At 42.2% G+C, this 24227-nt stretch overlaps 1 protein-coding gene across 1 annotated transcript; it reads left to right on the top strand.

Moving 5' to 3' along the window:
* Positions 1-4327: 4327 nt before the first annotated feature.
* Positions 4328-24190, top strand: CCN6 (cellular communication network factor 6). Its single transcript, XM_024740940.1, has 5 exons — positions 4328-4375; positions 13472-13769; positions 17620-17862; positions 21136-21329; positions 22365-24190. The coding sequence occupies exons 1-5, from the start codon at positions 4328-4330 to the stop codon at positions 22644-22646; spliced, it is 1065 nt and encodes a 354-aa protein (XP_024596708.1). The 3' UTR covers positions 22647-24190.
* Positions 24191-24227: the final 37 nt, after the last annotated feature.

The following is a 24227-nucleotide window of genomic DNA, read 5'->3' as shown; positions in this document are numbered from 1 at the left end:
TCTCCCAGCATCACCTCTTCAGTGAGATCCAGTTCCCTAAAAGACGAGAGAAAGCATTGCAGTAGCTTCCTTCTTCTGCTTGGAGGATGGAGAGAGGGAAATATAAATGGCCTCACTAACTTCTTGAAACTAGAGAGGTGAGCAGGAAGGGAAAAAAGCTCTGAAAATGCGGTGCAAATTAATTATCTCAATAAATCATTCTGCTGCGGATTTCTATGTAATTTACAGGCCAGGCAGAGGGGCAGCAGAGCAGGGGATTAAATGCTTGGATTCTTGGTTCTACCTCTTGCTATCCACGTGGCCTTGCCTCAGCTTCCTCAAAGATGGTGATAACTGTACCTCCCCGCCAGTGATGCTGTGAGGGGCAGCTGAGTCCACATGTGTACAGCGCTCGGCACAACGATGAGAGGCGCCCTGAGCACTTGGTAATTGTTAGCGGCGGTTATTATTTTTTTGGTTTTTTGGGTTTTTTTTTGCGATATGCGGGCCTCTCACTGTTGTGGCCTCTCCCGTTGCGGAGCACAGGCTCCGGACGTGCAGGCTCAGCGGCCGTGGTTCACGGGCCCAGCCGCTCCGCGGCATGTGGGATCTTCCTGGACCGGGGCACGAACCCGTGTCCCCTGCATCGGCAGGCGGACTCTCAACCACTGCGCCACCAGGGAAGCCCAGCAGTGGTTATTATAAAGCTCTACTTTCATTGACACCCACGTTCAGCGCCCGACTACACCAACAATGTTGGTTCTTTTCTCGGACTAACAATAGCTTCCTCTCCACAACCAATAAGCTAGGAAAAGAAGGACGGGGTGAGGAAAGGGAGACTCATCCCATACTCGGTGCACTGACGGAGGTGTGGAGGCTGATCTCTGCCTGCCCAGATGACCCAGGAGAAGGGACTATTCTAGTTGTGATGCTGTTGCTGTTAGAACAAGCTCAGGAATCTTACAGGAAGGGCAGTGGCACATGTTCTTCACAGATGGAGCTTGTCACCACCAGAGGTGTGTGTTTCGCCAGTGGAGAGACCACTGGACCAGGAGTCTTCCCGACTTTTCAGCTGGCTTCCTCTCTCAACTCTTTTCTTTTTTTAGTAAATTTACTTATTTTATTTATTTATTTTTGGCTGTGTTGGGTCTTCGTTGCTTCACACGGGCTTTCTCTAGTTGCGGCAAGCGAGGGCTACTCTTTGTTGCGGTGCGTGGGCTTCTCATTGCGGTGGCTTCTCTTGTTGTGGAGCACGGGCTCTAGGCGCGTGGGCTTCCGTAGTTGTGGCATGTGGGCTCAGGGGTTGTGGCTCACGGGCTCTAGAGCGCAGGCTCAGTAGTTGTGGCACACGGGCTTAGTTGCTCTGCGGTGTGTGGGATCTTCCCGGACCAGGGAACGAACCTGTGTCCCCTGCATTGGCAGGCGACTCCTTAACCACTGCGCCACCAGGGAAGTACCTCTCTCTCAACTCTTTGTGTCACTGCCTTACAGGTGTCCTCCCTGCCCCCTGATTTAAATTAGCTCCTACCTATCATTCTCTCTTGTAATTTCTTGTTCTTTATTATTAGCCTTTAGCCTTTATTCAATTTTTAATCATGGACATTTTGCATGTTTATTTGTTTAGCATCTTCGCTCTCAGTAGATTACATAGCTCTAGAGGGCTGGGATTAAGTGTGTTTTATGGACCAAGTGCAATCACTTAACCTCAACTTTTTAATCTGCTAAATGAGGATGGTAATACTGCTTTTGCATACCTCACTGAGCTGTGAAATTAAAAAAGATAATGCATGTGAACTTCCTTGTAAATCATGAAACATCTTGCAAATATTAGTTATGCTCAATGACATGTCTACTTGAATGTACATCTCAAGCTGAACACTTGTGAAATGAACTCCCAGGCAGATTGGCATTTTGTTAAATGAGATAATGGAGGAAAGTGCTCACAGCAAGACACACACTGTGATGGTTCTTGATGTCTAAAGTAGAAGATGGCAGCCCCAACCTCTAGAAATATGATAGTCACTCAGTCCATCTGTAGTGGGCTTGAAATAGTTAAAGAGGAGCATGCCCATGGCTGGAGAGGTCTAAACACAAGCCACAGTGAGTAACCCAGAGCCCATCCATTCTGCACACTGGAGGAGGATTCGCAAGTTCATTCTCAACTAAGATGTTCCTTTCCTACCAAGAGGCAAGGATGGGGAGTATGACACCTTCCCCTGCCCTGTGGCAGAGAGACTGCCGAGGGAGGGAAGACATTTCCAGAAGAACGGCTGCTGCTGCCAGCATTTCACAGAGGGCACACGGGAGGAACATGAATCTCCTTAAGTTCAAACACTGAACAGATAGGTGCAGTATCACATTTGGAAGAGGACGGATGTAGTTGATGAATATGTTAATTCTGGGCGTAGATTTTTCTGCTTTTGATGGACCAGCAAGGAAATGAGAAATGATCCTTTCTCATGGCCAGTGTGGTGCATGAATCACTGAGGCTGGGAACCCAAAGATCAGATGATGTTAAACCAGAGAGACAAAAATAATAAGATTGGACCAACACAGACCCATCTTCCTTCACTAGGCCGTTCTCAGGTGTTACTGAGTCCATGTTTGTACTGCTCATGGCAGGACGGGCAAATCAATCAAGAGACCGAGGTGTTGGGGCAAGGAGTGGCGACTTTATTCAGAAAGCCAGCAGACGGAGAAGATGGGTGGTCCCAAAGAACCATCTTCCCCGAGTTAGAATTCAGGCTTCGTTTATACTAAAAGGGGAGGGGGTGAAGCCTTGGTTCTGATCCAGCTCTGGAGGGGGTGTGTTAGTTTCTTCCTTCCTGCAGCCATTCACAGGTGGGCCTGGTCAGAATGTTTCCTGTGAGCTAAACAAAGGTATTTTAGCTTAACTCTCATTACCTGGGAGGCAGGGTTCCCAGAGATGGGCCATTATGTTAATTTTAGCTTATAGGCAACATCCCTTTAGTGATTGACTTGTAATAGAATGCAGAGGTTTTTCCCTATTACATAGGTTTTGTCCTGTTTCTCAGGGAGGAAGGATGAGGAGATGACACCATAACTATGCTTGGTATTCCTTGTTGTTTGGTGTGTATGTAATTATGGTGTAACTGACTACTTTGTAAATTGTGTAGAGTATGTTTGCACATTTTATGGAGTCCCTGGCTCTCCCAGGACCCCAGATTCCCCGTTGTTGGCAGGGAGCCCAGGTTTTCCCCAGGTCTTGGGCTTGGGACTGAATGAGCGTCAGTCACTGTGTACTTATACGTAGAAACAAAGGTGAGCAGTGAACCCAGGAGAGGCAACAGGTAAAGAGAGGATAGGTAACAGGTCAAAGGGAATAGAAATCGGCCCTAGGATGGGGGCAGGAAGATGGACCAGACACTGGATCCACAAGAAGACGAAGCCCCATCACAGATGCATGTCAAGACACATGGACAAAGACCAAGGTTGAGAAGCTGGGTAAGCAAAGGTCACACACAACAGGACACAGGAGGACATGGGCTGGTGACCACACATGCCAGGGAGGTGAGAATTAGAAGGAGAGGGGGGTAAAAATCTGTAATAAATTTAAAAAAAATCTTAATTTGTTAAATGAATGATTGCCGCTAGTGTAATTGTCTTATCTTAGCCCCAAAAGATTGGGGTTAACTTTACTCTCATCTATCATGGGGCTGCAGCCACAGAAAGGGGCTTCTCTCAGGCCCTGTACTGCCGGCATCCACCTGGGTTCAATCTACATTTTTTTTTCCCCAAACCTAATCCACCTGCTATGAGGAATGTGCTGTAACAGAGATAAGTACAGGGAACTGTGAGTAGAAGCTGGGGGGTGAGGGAAGGCCTGTGGGAACCTGTTACCATGTGGAGGGAGAAGCCCAGACGCAGCAGGCTGTGATGGGGGTGCTGTGGCCAGAGGCCAGGCTGGTACCCTGTGCTTGAGGACTGGGGAAAGCAAGCAGCACAGAGGGGGCTTGGAGAGGCAAACCCAGACGAGAGGCTGAGGGCAAGGCGGGTAACTGCGTCTAACTTCACCATTTTGCCCAAGGCGGGCTCTGATCTCTAGAGCAGGTGGGACAGCTCCTCAAACAGAAGTCACCCCTGATCTGCCCTTCTCAGTCCCGGGAGGAGTGCGCTCCAGGCCACCGCAAAGGTAAATATGAGAAGAGTCTCCTGAAAGTAAACAGGGCAGTAAAAGGGATCTGGGAAAGCGAAAGCAGAGTCTGAGAGCGGGAGCACGAAGTCAGGAACCGGGAGAGGTGGAGGCGTGGGTCCTTTCTCCTGGAGAGACAGGGGAGCTTTGTGCGCTGGCCTCGCATCTCTGGCTGCGCGCGGCCGGGCCGGGGCCATGCGAGGGCCGCTCCTCTCCACGCTTCTCCTGGCTGCTCTGTCACAGGTACGTCCTGGGTCTCCCACCACTCCTTCCCCCAGGGGATGCGGCGACTCCTATTTCCTCAGGTCAGAGATAAAAAGGAAGAGAAGATGGGGGAAGAGGAGGGATGCATTCCTTGTGGAAATACTTGCAGACGAATAGGGAGCCATTTTCCTCTCCAAATCGAGTCCTGTTTTGGTTCATTAGCTTCGGGAAAGAGTGAAAAACATTTCTCCCTTTCGGGGAAGGGCACTTAATCCTGCTTCCGATATGTTTGAACAGCTCCCAGATTTTCATACGGTGTATTTTTTACTGGAGTCTGCTGGCACACGCACTTGGGGAGCGGCAGCCCAGTGGGTGGGGTGGCTGTGGTCCTCTGCGGGCGCCAGCCCGGGCAGAAGGCACAGAGCCGCTGGAAAAAGTGATCCTAATGGCTTTCTTCAGCTAAGCCTGTCCTTGTAGGAAAGGAGCTTTTCGGATCAAACATTTATATTTTTAAAACATTCTATTTCTTTTTTCTTAACCCATGAGTTTTTCACTTTTCATGAAAAGGAATCAGTCCAGGGGATTTTTAAGTAGTTCACACAGCAGACCAAAGGGAAGTTTAATTTAATATGAGCAATTCTTTGCTTTAGTGTTTTTTATTAAGACCATTAAAACAGGGTGACTTATTTATGGATTTATTTACATGGTGGAGGTTTTCGCTAGCCCAGAAGACAGAGCTTTTGAAACGTGGTTATTTAGAATACAGGGATGTGTCTGTGAGTTAATTTGATTGAGGCAGTAAGTAGTAGATGTATTTTAGAAAACAAGGGGTTGAAAATTGTTATATGTGGAGAGATTGAAGATTTTAAAAGGGTCATAACAAGAATGTCAGTGGTACCATTATGTGGAGGGGTGCTTTTCTCCAGTAGGGGTGAGATGGGGCTGCCTATTGCCTATTCCACTGCTCTTGAGAAAAACCCTGTCATTTTTGTTGACTGAGAACTACAGCATCTCCCTAAACAGCAAATATTCCAACAGAGAGAGATGCGCGCAAAGTAAGAAACAAACACAAAAAGGGGTTATGTAGAGAGCAACAAGAAAATATTATGCTTAATGGCAAAGTTAAGGGTCTGATAATACCTACCATTTATAGAAAATCTACTATGTGCCATGCCCTGTGCTATGCACTTTAGTCATTATCCTCAAAATAACCTTGCAAAGTGGACATTATTAGCCCTGTTTTACAGAGGAGGATTGAGGCTCAAAGATCAAATAAATGAAAGTTATCTAAATCCCAGAGTTATACTAAAGCTCAGCTCTGTGGTCAAGACCCCTCATTGTTTCTGTTGTATTATTCTGATGATTCTTTTGTGGTCTTGAGCTTTTGATTTTGAAAACAATCAAAATGTCTGAAGAAAAAATTATATACAGTTTTTTACATTTACCCACATATTTGCCATTTCTGGGACCCTTGATTTCTTCCTGTATTTCTAAAGTACTATCTATTGTAATTTTCCCTTCAGACTGAAGAGCTTCCTTTAGTATTTCTTGTGAGACAGGTATGCTAGCAACAATTTCTCTCAGCTTTTGTGTATCTGGAAATGTATTTAATTTTACCCTCATTTTAAAAAGATAATTCCACTGGAGAAAGAACCTCAGGTTGACAGTTTTTTTTCTTTCAACATTCTGTCTGGGGGCCTTGTTCTCCTTCTCCACCTCCTTTTTTAAAGACATAGTTTTTTTGGCGTAGTTTTAGGGTCACAGCAAGTTTGAGAGGAAAGTACAGAGATTTCCTGTACACTGCCTCCCCTCCACCCGGATTATCTGTGTCCCCCACAAAAGTGGTACACAACTGATGAAGCACACTGGCACATCATAACCATCCAGAGTCCATCACTTACATTACGGTTCACTCTTGGTGTTGTACCTTCTGAGTTTGGACAGATGTATAATGACATGTATCCACTATGACAATATCGTACAGAGTATTTTCGCTGCCTTAAAGATCCTCTGTGCTCCACCTATTTATCCCTTCCCCCAACCCCTGGCAACCACTGATCTTTTTACTGTCTCCATAGTTTTGCCCTTTCCAGAATGTCATATAGTTGGAACCATACAGTATGTAGCCTTTTCAGATGGGCTTCTTTCACTTAGTGATATGCATGTCTTTTCAAGGCTTGATAGCTCATTTCCTTTTAGCACTGAATAATGTTCCACTGTCTGGATGTATCACAGTTTATCCACTCACCTATTGAAGAGCATCTTGGTTTCCTTCTTTTGATGAGAAGTCAGATCTCATACTTATTGTTATTCTCCTGTGTGTAATACTCCCCCTTTCTCAGGCTGATTCCAAGATTTTCTCTTTATCCTTAGTTTTCAACCGTGTTACCTTTTGACCTCGGAGATCATATAGAAATGCTTCCAGACTGGAGAGATAAACAGGTGTCCCCAGGTGGGAAGTTTGGGGAGCGGGCACTTCATTAGAGGGAGCAATGTGAGGAAAAGCCTGACCTTAGAGGAGGAGACCTCAGAGGAGGAGAAACTGACCTGGTGCCTCTTGTCAGGTGCATGGCATAGGAGCAGAGTGCATTGAGTGCTACCGCTAGACAGGAAGGCGAGGACCAGCACACAGAGGGTTTAGATACCATGCTCAGAAGTTTGGACCATATACTGTTGACAGTGGGGAGCCACTGGATGGGCTTCAAGGAGATGAGGAGTAAAATCAGATACAGTGGTTTTTTTAAACTTAAAAAATTTTTTTATTTTATTTATTTTTTATACAGCAGGTTCTTATTAGTTATCCATTTTATACATATTAGTTTATACATGTCAATCCCAATCTCCCAATCCATCACACCACCACCTCCACCGCCGCCACCACTTTCCCCCCTTGTTGACCATACGTTTGTTCTCTACATCTGTGTCTCAATTTCTGCCCTGCAAACAGGTTCATCTGTACCATGTTTCTAGGTTCCACATATGTGCGTTAATATACGATATTTGTTTTTCTCTTCCCAACTTACTTCACTCTGTATGACAGTCTCTAGATCCAACCATGTCTCTATAAATGACCCAATTTCGTTCCTTTTTATGGCTAATATTCCATTGTATATATGTACCACTACTTCTTTATCCATTCGTCTGTCAATGGGCATTTAGGTTGCTTCCATGACCTGGCTATTGTAAATAGTGCTGCAGTAAACACTGGGGTGCGTGTGTCTTTTTGAATTATGGTTTTCTCTGGGTATATGCCCAGTAGTGGGGATTGCTGGGTCATATGGTAATTCTATTTTTAGTTTTTTAAGGAACCTCCATACTGTTCTCCATGGTGGCTGTATCAATTTACATTCCCACCAACAGTGCAAGAGGGTTCCCTTTTCTCCACACCCTCTCCAGCATTTGTTGGTTGTTGATTTTCTGATGATGCCCATTCTAACTGGTGTGAGGTGATACCTCATGGTAGTTTTGATTGGCATTTCTCTAATAAGTAGTGATGTTCAGCAGCTTTTCATTTGCTTCTTGGCCATCTGTATGTCTTCTTTGGAGAAATGTCTATTTAGGTCTTCTGTGAGGCTGGATCTTGTCTTTCTGGTGGGCAGGTCCACGTCTGGTGGTGTGTTTTGGGGTGTCTGTGGACTTATTATGATTTGGGACATCCTCTCTGCTAATGGGTGGGGGTTGTGTTCCTGTCTTGCTAGTTGTTTGGCATAGGATGTCCCGCACTGTAGCTTGCTGGTCGTTGAGTGAAGCTGGGTGCTGGTGTTGAGATGGAGTTCTCTGGGAGATTTTCACCGTTTGATATTATGTGGAGCTGGGAGGTCTCTTGTGGACCAGTGTCCTGAATTTGGCTCTCCCACCTCAGAGGTACAGCACTAACTCCTGATTGCAGCACCAAGAGCCTTTCATCCACACAGCTCAGAAGAAAGGAGAAAAGTAGAAAGAGTTAGTAGAAAGAAAGAAAGCAAGGAAGGAAGGAGGGAGGGAGGGAGGAAGGAAGGAAGGGAAGGAAGAAAAAAAAGATAAAGTAAAATAAAATATAATAAGATAAAATATAATAAAGTTATTAAAAAAATTATTAGGAGAAAAACACAAAAGAACGGACGGATAGAACTCTGGGACAAATGGTGGAAGCAAAGCTATACAGACAAAATCTCACAGAGAAGCATATGCATATACACTCACAAACAGAGGAAAAGGGGAAAAAATCATAAATCTTGCTCTCAAAGTCCACCTCCTTAATTTGGGATGATTCGTTGTCTATTCATGTATTCCACAGATGCAGGGTACATCAAGTTGATTGTGGAGCTTTAATCCGCTGCTTCTGAGGCTGCTAGGAGAGATTTCCCTTTCGTTTCTTTGTTCTCACAGCTCCCAAGGGCTCAGCTTTGGATTTGGCCCCGCCTCTGCGTGTAGGTCGCCGGAGGGCGTCTGTTCTTCGCTCAGACAGGACGGGGTTAAAGGAGCTGCTGATTCGGGGGCTCTGGCTCACTCAGGCTGGGAGGAGGGAGGGGCACGGAGTGCGGGGCGAGCCTGCGGCGGCAGAGGCCGGCGTGACGTTGCACCAGCCTGAGGCACGCAGTGCGTTCTCCCGGGGGAGTTGTCCCTGCATCCCGGGACCCTGGCAGTGGCGCACTGCACAGGCTCCCCGGAAGAGGGGTGTGGATAGTGACCTGTGCTCGCACACAGGCTTCTTGGTGGTGGCAGCAGCAGCCTTAGTGTCTCATACCTGTCTCTGGGGGTCCGCGCTTTTAGCCGCGGCTCGCGCCCGTCTGTGGAACTCCTTTAAGCAGCGCTCTTAATCCCCTCACCTCGCGCACCAGGAAACAAAGAGGTAAGAAAAAGTTTCTCCTTTGTCATCAATTAGTTGACCATATGTGCGTGGGTTTATCTCTGGGCTTTCTATCCTGTTCCATTGATCTATCTTTCTGTTTTTGTGCCAGTACCATATTGTGTTGATTACTGTAGCTTTGTAGTACAGTGTGAAGTTAGGGAGTCTGATTCTTCCAGCTCTTTTTTTTTTCCCTCAAGACTGCTTTGGCTATTTGGGATCTTTTGTGTGTCCATACAAATTTTATTTGTGAATTCTATCAAACATTTAAAGAAGAGGTAACTCCCATCCTTCTCAAGCTCTTCCAAAAAACTGAAGAGGAAGGAACACTCCCAAACTCATTCTATGAGGCCACCATCACCCTGATACCAAAACCAGACAAAGATACTACAAAAAAAGAAAATTACAGACCAATATCACTGATGAATATAGATGCAAAAATCCTCAACAAAATACTAGCAAACAGAATCCAACAACACATTAAAAGGATCATACACCATGATCAAGTGGGATTTATACCAGGGATGCAAGGATTCTTCAATATATGCAAATCAATCAATGTGATACACCATATTAACAAATTGAAGAATAAAAACCATATGATCATCTCAATAGATGCAGAAAAAGCTTTTGACAAAATTCAACACCCATTTATGATAAAAACTCTCCAGAAAGTGGGCATAGAGAGAACCTACCTCAACATAATAAAGGCCATTTACAACAAACTCACAGCAAATATCATTCGCAATGGTGAAATACTGAAAGGATTTCCTGTAAGATCAGGAACAAGACAAGGATGTCCACTCTCACCACTATTATTCAACATAGTTTTGGAAGTCCTAGCCATGGCAATCAGAGAAGAAAAAGAAATAAAAGGAATGCAAATTAGAAAAGAAGAAGTAAAACTCATTGTTTGCAGATGACATGATACTATACATAGAGAATCATAAAAATGCCACCAGAAAACTACTAGAGCTAATCAATGAATTTGGTAAAGTTGCAGGATGCAAAATTAATGCACAGAAATCTCTTGCATTCCTATACACTAATGATGAAAAATCTGAAAGAGAAACTAAGGAAACCCTCCCCTTTACGATTGCAACAAAAAGAATAAAATACCTAGGAATAAACCTACCTAGGGAGACAAAAGACCTGTATGCAGAAAACTATAAGACACTGATGAAAGAAATTAAAGATGATACCAACAGATGGAGAGATATACCATGTTCTTGGATTGGAAGAATCAATATTGTGAAAATGACTATACTACCCAAAGCAATCTACAGATTCAATGCAATCCCTGTCAAATTACCAATGGCATTTTTTACAGAACTAGATACAGTGTTTTTTGTTTTGTTTTGTTTTGTTTGTGTGTGGAGATGCTGGGGACCGACAGGTATGTTTTTTAAGAGCTCCTTAAAGCAGTGACGTGGTAGATTTGTTGAAGTCATTCTTGAGGGAGGGAGACCAGTTAGGAACTGCAGTAGTACTTGGTAGCAGTGAAAATGAGGGAAGAGTGACTAGTTTTAGGGCTATAAGGATGATAAGCAGGATTAGTTGTTAAATGACTATGGGAGGTGAGGGAGAGGAAGATGACCTGGACGACTCCTAGCTTCCTATCTCCAGGGTATGGAGAAGCTGTCTCGGGTGGGTGGGGCAATGTTGAGTTTGGGACGTGAGTTTTTCCTGTAGGACGTTCTAGTGGAGACGTCCAGTAGGCAGCCAGCTATATGGGTCTGCACTCAGCGGGGCAGTCCTGGATGGAAATTTATATCTGAAGCTGCATAGGGTCGAAAATGACGGCAAGGGTGTTGATGAGATGGTCAAGAGACAGTGTGCAGGGTGAGAACAGCAATACATTAAGGTCACGAAACACCAGTGAACTTAGATCTAAGTCAAATGCAGCGTAACAGGAGCCTGCAAAGGAGATTGAGAAAGTATGTCCAGAGGTAGGGGTAGAACTGGGCAGGGGTGTGGGGCTGGTGTCATGAAAGCCAAGAATTGAGAGTCCAACACGTTAGAGAGGGGAGGATGGAAAGTTCATGAACATGAGCCCAGCTGAGAGGCCACCGAACCCGGCAAAGGGTCCCTGGTAACCACGTCTGAACCTGGGCAAGAATGCGAAGCAGGCGCTCGCTATGTGTAGCCTTGATATTCTGCCCCTCTACATTCGGGATTTCCATTGTTCCTCCTCGTCCTTCAGAAGCCCAGCACTGTATCCTCAAAGTCTATTCTCACATGGTATATTCAACTCAAATAGTAGCTGAAAGTGTTACTCTGGGGAATACATGTCTCATCAGTGGTAAGAAAAAAGGCTGGGCTTCCCTGGTGGCGCAGTGGTTGAGAGTCCTCCTGCCGATGCAGGAGACACGGGTTCGTGCCCCGGTCCGGGAGGATCCCACATGCCGCGGAGCGGCTGGGCTCATGAGCCATGGCCGCTGAGCCTGCGCAAAAAAAAAGGCTTAAGATTTAATGGTGGAATTTCAAACAGATACTTTTAAATGTAGGGTTGTTTTTGGTTTTTTTTCTGATTCTGACTTTCTTTTTCATTGTCCAAACTTTTTCTTTTTTTATATTAGCTATCTGTTTTATACATATTAGTGTATATATGTCAATCCCAATCCCCCAATTCATCCCCCCCAACCGCTTTCCCCACTTGGTGTCCCTTAAATGTAGGGTTTTTGAGTTGGAAAGAGGTTTAGGATGTCTGAATCAGTCCAACTGCCTTCAGTTCCATCAGATAAAAATTGAGAGTTAATTACAGAAATTACTTGCCAGGCACTGTGCTAAGTGCCACTTGTACACCAGCAAGGGAACCTCAAGTCCCTGTGGTTGGGTAGCTTTAGGGTGAGTGGAGAAGACAGGCACTTATACACTAACTTTAGTACACCGACAGGTAAAAGGGAGCATGGAGAGGTTATAGAAAGTCTTCTGGAGAAGGTGGTAACTCAGGGAAGGAGTGGGGGCAGGTGAAGAAGGTTACAGGTGGAAGGAACAGCCTCAGATATGCAGGGAACGGCAGGCACTTTCACTCGCTAGAAGCTAAGGAATCTAAGGAACGCAAGAGACGAGGAGGGCCCTGAACGTTGTGCTCAGGAGCTTGGACTTCCCTGCAGGTCGCTGACCTTCGGGTGTGAGGGATGAAGGAGATGGAACAGGTGAGGTTGATCTCAGCTTCCTGGCTTGGGGAACTCAGGGGATGATGCCACCATTCACTAAAATGGGGACTAGCTGAGAGCAGTTTCTTGTGGGGAGGGAGAAAGTGAGGTGCTTGTGGGACATCAAAGTGGGATATACCCCGAAGAGATGAATGAGTTAGTTGTGAGCTCAGGGGGAGAGTCTGGGCTAGAGAGGAAAAACAGATGCAGAGATTCAGTGATCTGTTCAATATCAAAGCTGGTTGGTGGCAAGATCTGGCCTGGGGAAGGGAGGAAGGTAAGGATTGAGAGCTCAGGCTCTGGAAGCTGCCTGCGTGGCGTAAGTCCCTCTTCTTCCACTTACTTGATATGTGACCTGGAGTAGGTTAAGCAATCAGAGCCCCATAGTCCTCCCTTGTAAAATGGGGTGTATTGTTTCCTATTGCTACTGAATAAATTGCTAAGGTCTTCAAACAGCACAGATATATTATCTTACAGTTCTGGCATCTGTAGTCTGGAAACAAAGCTAAAATCAAGGCAGGGCTGTGTTCCTTCGGGGGAGTCTAGGGGAGAGCCTGTCCTTTGCCTTTTCCAGCCTTTATAAGCTGCCTGCATTCCTTGGCTTGTGACGCCCCCCTTCAGCAGCAGCATCGTGTTACCTCTGCTTCTAGCATCACATCTTCTCTGACACACCTCCCTCTCTCCTTTCCTTGTAAGGAAGAGTAGATTGGAGGGGAGAATTGGGAGTTTGTTTTTGGTCATGTGAAGTTTGCTATGCCTGTCAAATATCTAAGTGGAGATCTGTTAAGTAGGCAGTTTGAGTTCAGAAGAGAGGCCTGGGTGGAGATATGAGATGCAGTGAAGGAAGTTACTTCAGAGGTCTTTACCCACAGGGGGTTTCAGTGTTTAGAGATGAAGATGATGAGAAGAAGCTAGCAGAGGAGACTGAGAAGGAGCCATCAGTGAGAAAGGAGGAGAAAGAGTCATGTGTTGGAAGCTGAGTGCAGAAAAGTTTAAGGAGCAAGTGATCATGTCAAATACTGAGAGATACTATTATTGTTACAATTCGCCACACTGTATTCTCGTACTCTGGGGGAAATCTATTTCCAGAAAACCTCTGAAATTAGTTTGAGGAGCTATTTCTAACATCACCTTTGTTGTCAAATGAAGTTCTACTGCAGGGCCCAGGGCACTGGGCTGTTAGACACAGCGCCCGAAGGAAGGCCTGGTGAGGTAGCAGAAGTGCACCATCGTCAACAGTTTTGTCACTGGCCCTGTCAGTGCGCTCACCACAAGCCCAGCTGCCCTCCTGGAGTGAGCCTGGTGAGGGATGGCTGTGGATGCTGTAAAATCTGTGCCAGGCAACCAGGGGACACCTGCAACGAAGCTGACCTCTGCGACCCCCACAAAGGGCTGTACTGTGACTACTCAGCAGACGGGCCTACGTACGAGACTGGAGTGTGTGCATGTAAGTGTTTCCTTCTGCACTGGCTGGCGAATGTGGAGTCTAGACAGGATTTTTGCCTGCAATTGTTACTTTGGAATAATCAGCTTAATGTGACTAAATAAGAGGTGGGTTTAGTGTCCATGCACCAGTGAGACTAGCCTTCTCATCTTGGACACCATGTGAAATGAGCAGATGTTACACACACATTCAGAAACCTGTTACTTTTATTGCATTGAAATGATCTTGCAGTTCTTCTCAGGTAATTGCTTTTAATGATAAAAATAGGAGAAATTATGTAAACGGCCTGACTCATTAAAGTGCCACAAACGACAGCTTTCGTTACTACTGTCAGAAGCAATCTGAATTCAACCTTTTCTGTGACTAAAAAATAATCTTTTTTAAAACGTAAGGATGTATATCTAGTATTCAGACATACAGCTTTAATCTCGGCCTTTCCAACTAACCGTCAAGTTACTGTACTTTTAAAATTTATTTTATTTTATTTTTGGCTGCGTTGGGTCTTCGTTGCTGCACACGGGCTTTCTCTAGTTGCAGCGAGCGGGGGCTACTCTTCGTCGTGGTGCGCGGGCTTCTCACTGCGGTGGCTTCTCTTGCTGCGGAGCATGGCCTAGAGCTCGCAGGCTCTAGCGGGCAGGCTCAGTGGCTGTGGCGCATGGGCTTAGTTGCTCCACAGCTTGTGGGATCTTCCTGGACCAGGGCTCGAACCCATGTCGCCTGCTTTGGCAGATGGATTCTTAACCACTGCATCACCAGAGAAGCCCAAGTTACTGTACTTTTTACTGAGGCACATTTGTAAAAAAGAAGGTAGGGGCACCCCACATCACAACAGGATCCTCAGCTTTATGGGCCTCAGCTCTGGAGACTGCTTGAGACCATCTAAACCTATGCCTTGACAATAATTCAGGATACCAATTTATTGAGGATTAAAAGAAAATTTCTAAGGGAAGAGAAATACTCTTGTCAGCTGGGTGGTTAAGTTACACTGTAGAAAAGTCTAAGTGGGAAGGAAAACTACTAGCAGAAGTTTGGTTGTAAGTATGGAATGAGAGCACATCTCTGGAGTTGGACTGAATGTGTGGAACAGTTCAAGTTGATAGCCTGATGCCCCTGTCAGCACTTGACTATTGTATATTGGTTAAGAATGTAGGGTCTGGGTTCAAATTCTGAGTTCTGTCTGCTGAGTGACCTTGATCAAGTTGCTTAACCTCTCTGTGCCTCAGTTATATGTACTTCCTATTTTATAGAGTTGTTAGGAGGATCAAATGAAATGAAGACACAAAACCCAAAACACCTAACACAATATCTGGTATGTAGTAAATTCTCAAAAATGTTAGCTATTACTTACGGAAATTCAACAGGAAAAACGTGATCTATCAGACTCTGGCATTCAGGATACCCCTTTCTCCCAAACAGTGCCAGGCAAGGTATTTCATTAACCTAACACTTAGTGAGCATTCACTACTGAGCTAGACACTGTGACCAGCAGGTGGGGACACAACAGGGAAAAAAGAGATACAGGTCCTGCCCTCGCGGAGTCAAAGTTTATTGTGTCAGATCTTTCCACAAGTAATTTTATGTACAACGTGATGAGTATTGTAACAGAGCACAGCCATGAGGATGGGGGTGGGGACGGTCTATAACTGGGGTCACAAACTATGGCTCAGGGACCAAATCCGCTCCACAGTCTGTTTCTGTAAATAATGTTTTATCAGAGAACAGCCACACCAGTTCAGTTACATATAGTCTGTGGCTGCTTTACAATAGCAGGGTCTAGTAGTTGCAACAGAGACCGAATGATCTATAAAGGCTTAAGATATAACTTTACAGAGAATGTGCTGATTCATCATTATAGAACAATGTTTTTTAAACTTTTTTTTGGTCTGAGGATCCCTTTAGTCTTAGAAATTAATGAGGAACCAAAGAGCTTTTGTTTATGTGAGTTACCTCTTGGTATTTAATGGATTAGAAATTTAAAAATATTTACTGATACATTTAAAAATAACAAACCCATTGCAAATTAATAAGAATAATATATTATTTGTGAAAAAATTTTACTTTAAAAACAAAGAAATTAGAGAAGAGTGGAAGTGGAATTGTTTTACATTTTTGCAAATCTCTCTAACAGAAGATAGATTCTTACATCTGCTTCTGCATTCAGTATATTGCTATATGTTGTTTTAGTTTGGGATATATGAAGGGATTCCAGCCTCACACAGATACGTTGTTGGAAAAGGAAGGAATATTTTAACAGACTTTTCAGATAATTGTGAATATTCTTTTTTCATATCATATTAAAACTTGAGAAGTGGAGTTTCTTAAAAATTAGCTGCATCACTGCTAATCGTGTGGAATCGGAAACCAAATCAGTGAACTTTTCAGACTCTGTGACATTAAAATACTTTCCTCTATTCAAAGGCCCACTTGGAATGGGGCTTTTCCTCAAGTATAATTTTGTAATACCATGCATTGGTTATTTGGAAAATACCAGTTTGGAGCAATGGGTTATATGGATATTTTAAAATATCACATTAGTTAGTACCAAAATTATCAGAAAAGTCTACATATTGGGTAGCTATAAAGATCTCAGTGGTGTACACAAGTTTTCCAAAATTCTAATTTTTGCTCAAAAGCTTAAATTCTGTCACTGGCAACAAGTACTGTCAGTTGTTTTCCTTGAAGTGACAGGCCCGTTTCGTTGATTTTCAAGAAAATGTCTGCCAAATACCCAAGTCTGAATAACCATGAGGTATCTGTCAATCATTTCTTCAGGGGAAATTACCACTAAAAAAGTGGTTACTTCGGCCCACAACCCAAACAATAACATAGGTGCTTTTCCTCGAGATAACTATTGTACTTTGGTACAATATCTAGAGAAAGGCTCTATGTAACTTCCTGTTTTGTCACACAGAATATTAAAAAGACATGTATATTTGATCACTCAGATTTAATACAATTAGTAATTTTTACTGTGTCATCAAGGACATTCTTAGATAGAACTAAGAACTTTAAAAAACAGTACATTTATGTACAAGTGTATGGCAAGGAAAAATAGTGACGAACCTGTAGAGTTTGATTCACGCTGAAGTGCCGGCAGCAGTTTTAGCCACTGCTGCTTTTGCACCATCAGCACAAATGTCAACACAGTGCAGTCAGTCACATCTTAGTATTCTGAAAAGGTTTTGACCTGCCAGCTCTGTGAAAGGTCATCAGCTACTGCACAGTACTGTAAACAAATTATGATTTCTTCACCCATTCACTTACTAACTCCCTAGGAATATATCCCAGCCTGTTGTTGGGCATCTGGGGATGTCTGTCTCACCAGCCATCAACCCAGCTCTGAGGTTTACAGTCATTATCCCAGTGCTATACTCAGTGATTTTTTATTAACTTTACTCAAGAACAAGGAACAGGGTCTTAATTTTGAAGGTGACTACTCAGGGCTGATAATCTACGATATAATGAAAATGTCTCATTTTCACTTTTCTTTTTTGCGGTACGCGGGCCTCTCAATGCTGTGGCCTCTCCCGTTGCGGAGCACAGGCTCTGGACGCGCAGGCTCAGCGGCCATGGCTCACTGGCCTAGCCGCTCCGCGGCATGTGGGATCTTCCCGGACCGGGGCACGAACCCATGTCCCCTGCATCGGCAGGCGGACTCTCAACCACTGCGCCACCAGGGAAGCCCTCATTTTCACTTTTTACAGATGTTCTGTGAAGGAGGTTTCAGATGTGGCCTAAAAAATTGAGAACTATATTTCATAAAGGAGATAGCAATTTCCTCTATGGTTTATAACTGGAAGTCTAGACTATCAGTTATGGCTTCTTTGGTGATTTTGCTCTTTTCTCTTTTCAGACCTTGTAGCTGTGGGATGTGAGTTCAACAGGGTACATTATCATAATGGCCAAGTGTTTCAGCCCAATCCCCTGTTTAGCTGCCTCTGTGTGAGTGGGGCCATTGGATGCACACCTCTGTTCATACCAAAGCCGGCTGACAGGCACTGCTCTAGGGCTAAAGGTGGAAAGAAGACTGATCAGTCAAAATGTGGCCTGAGGTCATCACAACAGCAGCTGTCAACAAGCTACAAAACAATGCCAGGTACTGATAAGTAGAACTGTCTCTCATGTATGACTTCGCCTGGTTTTCTTTCATGTTCCTTTTATGTACCATAGGAACTAAGTAGGTACTTACTGATTGGTGATCAGTGTGAGATTTAGTTTGAGTGTGCCATCATACTCGGTCTCTACCTCAGGCAGGTATGCTCTGAGTATCTGTAAAGGGAACTTTATAATGTTTTTGATTTTTTCCTTTTTTTTTTGGCCGCGCAGCTCATGGGATTTCAGTTCCCTGACCAGGGATTGAACCCACGCGACGTCAGAGAGATCACTGAATCCTAACCACTAGATCACTAGGGAACTCTCCAAATATTCCAGTTTTTGAAAGCTCTGCTAGGTCAGGAAAACTCTTCTAACTACCTCTACTTATTTCCATTTAACCTCATCTCAGGCAAACTGACCAAATATTATCCACATGTACCCTGGCCTGGAAAAACTTTTATCTGTATTGTTCTATTATGGGCAAGAAGTATGAACCATCCAGTTCCAAAAATTTCCAAAGGCAACTTTTCCATATGGTAAAAGCAGAAATGGAAGGCTATGATCAAAAATATTTGAGGGTACGTTGACTTGTAAACGTTTCTAAAAACAGAAAAAACTAATATAAAATTACCCTTTCATTCACTGAAAATGAAGCTTAACAATGACCAACTTCTCTAAATAAATGTGCACACAGGCACTTTTAAGTAGGTTACCCAGGTATGTGTGTAGTCAGAAACTTGTAATGAGAATCCTTATTACTCATCTGGAGCACCTGGCCATTTACAGTTGGCCTCAGTATATTCACAAACCTTATAGTTTGGTCTGCTCTAAGCTAGCATCTTATTTAGGTGCCAGGGTTTTTGGGGGACAGGAGTTTCAAAAATGCCAGCAAATGAAGCACAGGTGAGGAAGGACTCAGAAAGGGGCAATATTGATGCCTGGTTATTATTCACATCTGTGCTTTCATCCAGAAATTAAGAATGCCTTTTTCTTGAAATTTGGAGCTTAGTAAATGAAAGGTGCCAATGGAAATATGGAATACTTATGTATGCTAAAGACTCCTAAATTCACTTATGTGGATAGTTAATAAAAGCAACTATAATCAGAGAAATGAGTCTTAGATCTGTAAAAACGAATTCTTAAAGGAACATCCTCTGGGATTCCAATTATGCCAATTCATAAAACTTTAACAGGTTACGGCAAATCGGCATTCACCATCCGCGGTTTTCAGCTAACCGCGTGATACTGCTAATGCTCTAAAAGTTTTGAAAATATAAGCCAAATTTTTTTTTTAACAAATGTACAAGAACAGTTGATTTTCTGCATTGGATCTTAGTGACTCAGGGTTAAGTTCTTAGAACCCATGCGTGAACCTCCCTGGTGAGACCACCGTAGAACAGCAGTTGTCCCCAAGGCCAGGCCTTTGGGTCTAGGTCAAGTTGGTCTCATTTGTGAAGTCAGAGCAGTTTCAGTGGATTCACTTGGAACCTGGTTGGAGGAGGCGTCAGATGGTCATTCTTAGTGGTCAGTACTTTGCTACAAAAAATGAGAAAATCTCCCAAGTGTTCCCTGGTAATTAAAATATAGGCCTAGATATGTTTAAAAGGAAGTATATGTTCAGTTTAATGTCTCTCCTCTGCTTAACTTTGAAACTGTACTTACGGGCCCAGACAGGAGTTTGCTTTCAAAGTTGAGCACAATGACACACGCATACTTTAAGATATATTTGTGATAGTAATTTATATACTTAATTCCAGACAGTCTACAGTTGGAATCTAGCTTTTGCTTGGTCAGCAGGAAGCATGCAATGACATAATGCCCCTATGCTTTTCTCACTGCTCACCAAACACTGAACTTGTACTTTGAAAATTTCTTCTAGTTTTCTTGCCCTTTAATGAATGTTAAGCAATTCCTGAACTGCAGCTCTTGGCTTAACTCTAAGGGGGTTCTTGGTAATATGATAATCTAACCTACCTTTGTTTATTGCAGATGCATGCCAAGCTTTTAACCTGCTTCCTGTGCTGAGGTCTTTAAACTGTTGTCTACCTTCCAGGTATCTCCATTTTTCTGCTTCCTCTCCCTCAGTTCTGTGTGCAATGGCAAGATCCTACTGTAATAACACTGACAACAGTAACAAAAAGTATCACTTTATTCAAAGATAGCACATACTTCAAAGTGACTCTTCCCTATCAAGAAGGCATTTTTTTGAGGGGGGGTGGGTGGTTCCTTTTTAAATTGACATTTTAAAGTAATGTAGCCTGAATTTTGCTGTGTTAATTGCAGACTCAAATCTCCACCTTACTCCCAAAGCACCCACTTTAGGATGCATATTAACCTGAAGGAAATGCTTTGAGACAATGAACCAATTAGTAGTTTGCTTAAAATGAACCAAGTGCCTGATTCATTCATGAGCAGAACAAGAGGGAAGCTCCCCATGGATTTACTAGAAGATGGAAGAATTATTATGCACTCTTTATATTTTCATTATTCACCCCGTCCCCTCCCTTGTTTCTCCTAAGCTGCAGGCAGTGGAGGGGGGCTCTGTCTATCCAACCCAGTCACCCACAGATCCGTCCATGCATTCCGAAGTGAGATGAAATGTCTAGACAACAGAGGGAATACCATAGGCCTGATACCATAGGGAATGTAATAGTTAAGCTGAATGAGTAAAATGGACTGCACATCTTTCATGACTTAGTATAAGTATTTAGATTAGTTCAGTGTAACGTAGAGAATTTTCTAAAAGACTAGATTTTAAAAAGTGGAGAAGAAAATAACTGGTCTCATTGATAGCTGAATTCTCAAATGTAACTTTTGTATTTTAGATTTTAACATCACGAAATTTAACAGTAAGACCACCTTGTTCTGATTAATATCTTGAATTCCCTAATCCTACTGATGTCTGTTTCAACATCTGTTGAAAATAACATCAAGCATGAGGCAAGAACCAGGGAAAAGGCAGATATCCATCAAAGCATAAGCCTGTTTAGTACTCAGAGGACGGGCTACGCAGAAAGAAGCAAATGGGTACTTTACTCAGTTTTTCAAAGATAAAGTATTTTTATTCCTCCTAAGATACTGCACTGTAACACTTGACTGAAAGATAATTTGGGGAGTGGGAAAAAGAATAATTAGATCATGAGCTTATTTTATTCTGAATTACTTTATATAAAGTTCAGATCTATTAACTATTAGCTTAAAAATAATGATTAAAAATTATCTACCTACATGAATACATATTTATACACATGCACTCCCTCCTCCTTTATTTTAGCTTATAGGAATCTCCCACTTATTTGGAAAAGAAAATGTCTTGTGCAAGCAACAAAGTGGACCCCTTGCTCCAGAACATGTGGGATGGGCATATCTAATAGGGTAACCAATGAAAACAGCAACTGTGAAATGAGAAATGAGAAAAGACTGTGCTACATTCAGCCTTGTGACAGTAATATATCAAAGACAGTAAAGGTAAAGTTTAAGTAGATTTAACTTCATGATAATTCAATACTGAGACGCCTGAAAAGTATGTGTGTCTATGTATGTGTGTGTTTTGGAAGTGTTTATTAATAAAACCACTTCATTATAACTCTTAAAGTCAAACTGTCTTGGAGGAAAGCAGATTATTAACTGCACTTTGTGGAAAAAATTTCACCAAGCAGAGAGGTAATGTTAGGGTATCTAGAATCAACAGGTTAACAGCTTACTAGCGTGGGTCTTGATCAGCCTGATTTGTTGGGGCACCCCACCATGTATATTGTTTTTTCAGAGAGGATCCTTTTCAGATTCTACCTTCTTTTTCCTATATTAATTTTATGTAGTGGAATCAGAGCAATTGATAAAAGATTTTGGTTGCTACATCATAATTATAAAAACATTAGGAACATCAGAGAAGTTCTGATCTTATGTATCACCAACTTGGAGAGGGAACCACACTATTTCCAAAATGCTTTGCTTAGCTACTACTTGCCAAAGGACTATGATACAATAATACATACTCTAAGATTGCTTGGTATAACTAGAGCTGGTCCTGCTTCTGTGACTGTCTCGAGTAATTTTTAGAAATGCTACAAAACCAATCTTATCCCTGTTATTCCCTATCCTATTTATTAGAAAGCTGACAATTTCAAAGGGATTAAGATGTTCATCTATCCATCTACTTAAAACTGAGCCATGTTAGAGAATTTAAGTCTTGGCCCTTAATATTAAATAAAACAGAAATTTTCATTTATTGTGGAACTTAGTCAAGGGTAGATAGCAGAAAAACATTGGGGAGTGGGTCCTATAATATGATGGAGGAAGCACAGGGAGGACTTCCAAGGTCCTCTGGTGAGAGGGGACTTTAAAGGCAGAAAAGAAAGGGCTGGATGTCACTAAATGGCAACTATTAATGTCCTGAAAATAATTATATCTGTGTATTTATGTAATAGTCCACAAAGTATCGCTTTTCTGGACTATTGTAATCAAGTTTAAAGAGTGACTTCTTAACGTTATATATCTTTTCAGATCCCCAAAGGAAAAACATGCCAACCTACTTTCCAACCCGTCAAAGCTGAAAAATTTGTCTTTTCTGGATGTTCAAGCACTCAGAGTTATAAACCCACTTTCTGTGGGATATGCTTGGATAAAAGATGCTGTGTCCCTAACAAGTCTAAAATGATTACCATTCAATTTGATTGCCCAAATGAAGGGTCATTTAAATGGAAGATGCTGTGGATTACATCTTGTGTATGTCAGAGAAACTGCAGAGATCCAGGAGATATATTTTCTGAGCTCAAGATCCTATAAAGCCAAGCACATGGGGAAAAAGTTAAGGTCAATCATGTCATCACATCAAAATTTAAAATGGTTTTAAAAGGGTGGCAAATCTGCCTTATTGGTTTAAAACAGTAAGAATGCCTAGCTATTCTCAGGTAACTGTATTTAAGGCATTAGAAGCTTTAAAAAAGGTTCTCCTAAAAATATATGTAAAATATGAAAACCTTAAAATTGAGCTCTTAAAGTGTATAATTATGTAATACAAAAGTATTTGGTTCCATCTACATATTCCATAATGAAACGTTATACAGTTTACGAGAGAACATTTTATTCTAGAAAATAATCTGAAATGATCTGTTGAAGCTATATAAAAAGCATATTAAAGTTTTAAAACTGTACTTTGACAATACAGCCTAGGCTCCAATCACATAATCATTATAGGGTGAGCAAGATTTTCTAGATTAAATCTTAACTAGGAATAAGACTAAGCTGTAAATATATTTATTATTTCCATTGCCCTATCCTGAATATCAGTTTACTAAGATTTCTTTTGGAAGGAAAAAATGGAACTTCTTTGGCCACTGTTGACAACTGTAATCTAAATTTTTATACCAAATACTGTAAAAAAACTTAATTTCCAAGATAAAGACCAAGAGCAGTATCCTTACTCTGAAAAGGAAAGAAATTTAAAAAATAACATTAAAGCAAGCACCCAACAGATTTTTCTGGCTTGAAAATAAACTGTTGCTCAAAATTACTTCCTTAAATGATAAATCACCTATGAATTTTAAATATAAATTGTGATTAAAGATAAATTAATGTTGAAGACTAAAACTGGAGATTTATAGTAACTGGAACACTTTCACTAGACTATTAGTCATTTACTGCAAAGTTTCAAAGAGGATATCAAGCTTAGTAATGTTCTGTTTGCTTGTATAAATAGTAACAAGTGGGCCTTCTTTGGCAGTTCAGTGGTTAAGACTCCGCATTCCCAATGCAAGGGGTGCAGGTCTGATCCCTGGTTGGGGAACTAAGATCCCACATGCAATGTGGCATGGCCCAAAAAAAAAAAAAAAGGGACAAGCAAAACTGATAAGTAGCATGGTTTAAAAACATGGACATTTATTGTTACAAAATTAACTGGTTTGATAAAAAAACCATTATATTTAATACAAGTTAAAATAATTGTAAATTGTGATTCTTTTGAGTGCAAACAAGTGGTTACCCAAAGAAGAAATGAAACCTCAAGTTGTAATAAAATCTATTCCTGAAGTTAGTGGGTATTACATAGAAATATTTATACTGTGTTCTTCTACTCCCGTATTTACTTTTTTAAAGAGTTAGGAGAATTTAAACAGAATGTGAAGACATAAATTATAAAAAAATATAAAAAATATATCTGTACAAGACTTATTGAAGACATTATCTCTGTATAAATGCCTACATATGAGACTATAAATAAAATAAAATGTTGAAGAACTCTGTTCTCTCAATTTTAGAAAACACGACTTTTTGGAAGACAGATGTTTAAAGTCAAGGCACTAGGACTTGGCTAATTTCACACAGTGGGATCATCAACAAACTGTGATTAAATGGAAACTACTCTAAAGA

Source organism: Neophocaena asiaeorientalis, unplaced genomic scaffold (assembly GCF_003031525.2).
Source record: "Neophocaena asiaeorientalis asiaeorientalis breed wild unplaced genomic scaffold, Neophocaena_asiaeorientalis_V1.1 scaffold203, whole genome shotgun sequence".
In the NCBI taxonomy this organism is placed as follows: domain Eukaryota; kingdom Metazoa; phylum Chordata; class Mammalia; order Artiodactyla; family Phocoenidae; genus Neophocaena; species Neophocaena asiaeorientalis.
Note: the sequence above shows the minus strand (reverse complement) of the source record. Positions and strands in the feature narration are given on the sequence as shown.

Coding starts and splice junctions, on each gene's coding strand:
- CCN6 (XM_024740940.1), top strand. CDS start 4,328: ATGCGAGGGCCGCTCCTCTCCACGCTTCTCCTGGCTGCTCTGTCACAG. Junction 4,376..13,471: donor TCCTGGCTGCTCTGTCACAG/GTACGTCCTGGG, acceptor TGTCAAATGAAG/TTCTACTGCAGGGCCCAGGG. Junction 13,770..17,619: donor CGAGACTGGAGTGTGTGCAT/GTAAGTGTTTCC, acceptor TTCTCTTTTCAG/ACCTTGTAGCTGTGGGATGT.